This window comes from Volvox carteri (genome assembly GCF_000143455.1).
Source record: "Volvox carteri f. nagariensis unplaced genomic scaffold VOLCAscaffold_15, whole genome shotgun sequence".
Taxonomy (NCBI): Eukaryota; Viridiplantae; Chlorophyta; class Chlorophyceae; order Chlamydomonadales; family Volvocaceae; genus Volvox; species Volvox carteri.
This window is the reverse complement of record NW_003307558.1, coordinates 1856235-1857670: the sequence shown is the minus strand read 5'-3', so window position 1 is coordinate 1857670 and position 1436 is coordinate 1856235. Positions and strand designations below refer to the sequence as shown.

Sequence of the window (1436 nt, the reverse complement as noted above, 5' to 3'; positions counted from 1 at the left end):
GGATAATAAGCAGCAGTGGCAGCGGCCGTAGCACTCGCAATATGGATGGATGGGTGTAGCGGAGGGAACTGTGGACATACGGACATGCGTACGGACATGTGGTGCTCGGTACGCATCTGGTCAATGATTACACGTTACCTAGCCCACCCATCTACCCCAAACCGCCACCCACATTTCCGCTCCCCTTCGCGCTCCATTTCCCCCCACCCCCCACCCGCCCCTGCCGGTCCCCTAACTCTTCCACCCGCTCTCCCCCCCTACACACACAACACACATACACACACACACACNCACACCTTTCCTCAGTGGGCGCCTCCTGGCAAACCCATCCCCGGGGGGCCCCCTCCCGCCGCCTGGGATCAGCTACCGCCACCAACTCCATGTACGGCAGCCACAGTCGGGACGGCTACTCAGCCCTCACTGAGGACGTGGGGCCGGGAGGGGGAGGGGGAGGGGGAGGGGGGGGAGGAGGGGGGGGCCAGGAGGGGGAGCCTGTGGGTATCATCACCATTGAGGACGTCATTGAGGAGCTGCTGCAGGTATGTGTGTATGTGTGCGTATGTATGTGCGTATGTATGTGTGTATGTATGTGTGCGTATGCATGCGTATGTGCGTGTATATGTGTGTGTGGGGGGGAGAAAGAGGTGTGGAGGTGGGCGCACGTTGGGGGAGAGTGCGGTCCGCGGCGAAGGAGTGGAGGAGTGGAGGTTTACGTCCGCCCGTGTATTGTGTGTGAGTGTGTGTGTATGTGTAGTATCTCCCCCTCTCCGGTCCCGTTTCCCCCAACCCCCCACTCCAGTCCACTTCCCCCCCCCCCGCCCCCCAATACACACACGCTGTCCTGCGGTCCCCCGGCAGGAGGAGATCATCGACGAGACGGATCTCTTCATCGATAATCTGCAGAGTCAGAGAGTCAATGCGGCGGCCGTGGCGGGGTCGCTGCCACCCCGCCTGCGGCAGGTGCTGTCCACAGGCCTATTCACCCCTCGAGTGGGCCGGCTAGGGGGCGGGGGCGGGGGTTTGGCCTCGCCTGGATCTTATGTCGTACGCAGCGGCGACTACATTGGCGGCGGCAGCTTTTCCGCCACGACGGCGGCGCTGCTCGACAGCGACGCTACGGCGGCGGCGGCGGCGGGTGGGAATGGTGGTGGTAGCGGCGGCAGCGCTGTCGTATCTGCGTTTGCGGCATCGGCGGCGGCGGCATCGGCGGACGTGGTGGAGCCGGATTTGTCGTTGTACGGCAGTGGGAAAGGAGCGGTGGCAGCGTTGCCGTCGCCTTATCTTGGCAGTGCATTGGAGCTGAGGCGAGTCTCAGCCTCCGCCGGGTTGGCTGCCTCCGGCGGCGGCGGCGGCGGCGGTAGTGGGAGCCGCAGCGGCAGCGGGCTCCTGGCGGCGGCGTCAAGTGGGCGGCTGTTGGCGTTACGTGGCCTCGTTGG

At 64.8% G+C, this 1436-nt stretch overlaps 1 protein-coding gene across 1 annotated transcript in view; it reads left to right on the top strand.

The window, feature by feature from the left end:
- VOLCADRAFT_80808 (uncharacterized protein) overlaps positions 1 to 942 on the top strand; it is a gene marked incomplete at both ends in the record, with an annotated part of 4327 nt that extends 3385 nt beyond the window's left edge. The window contains 2 exons of the mRNA XM_002949747.1: positions 307 to 539; positions 859 to 942. Coding sequence (XP_002949793.1) covers positions 307 to 539; positions 859 to 942 — 317 coding nt within the window. The remainder of the gene's footprint in view (positions 1 to 306; positions 540 to 858) is intronic.
- Between the last annotated feature and the right edge of the window lie 494 nt (positions 943 to 1436).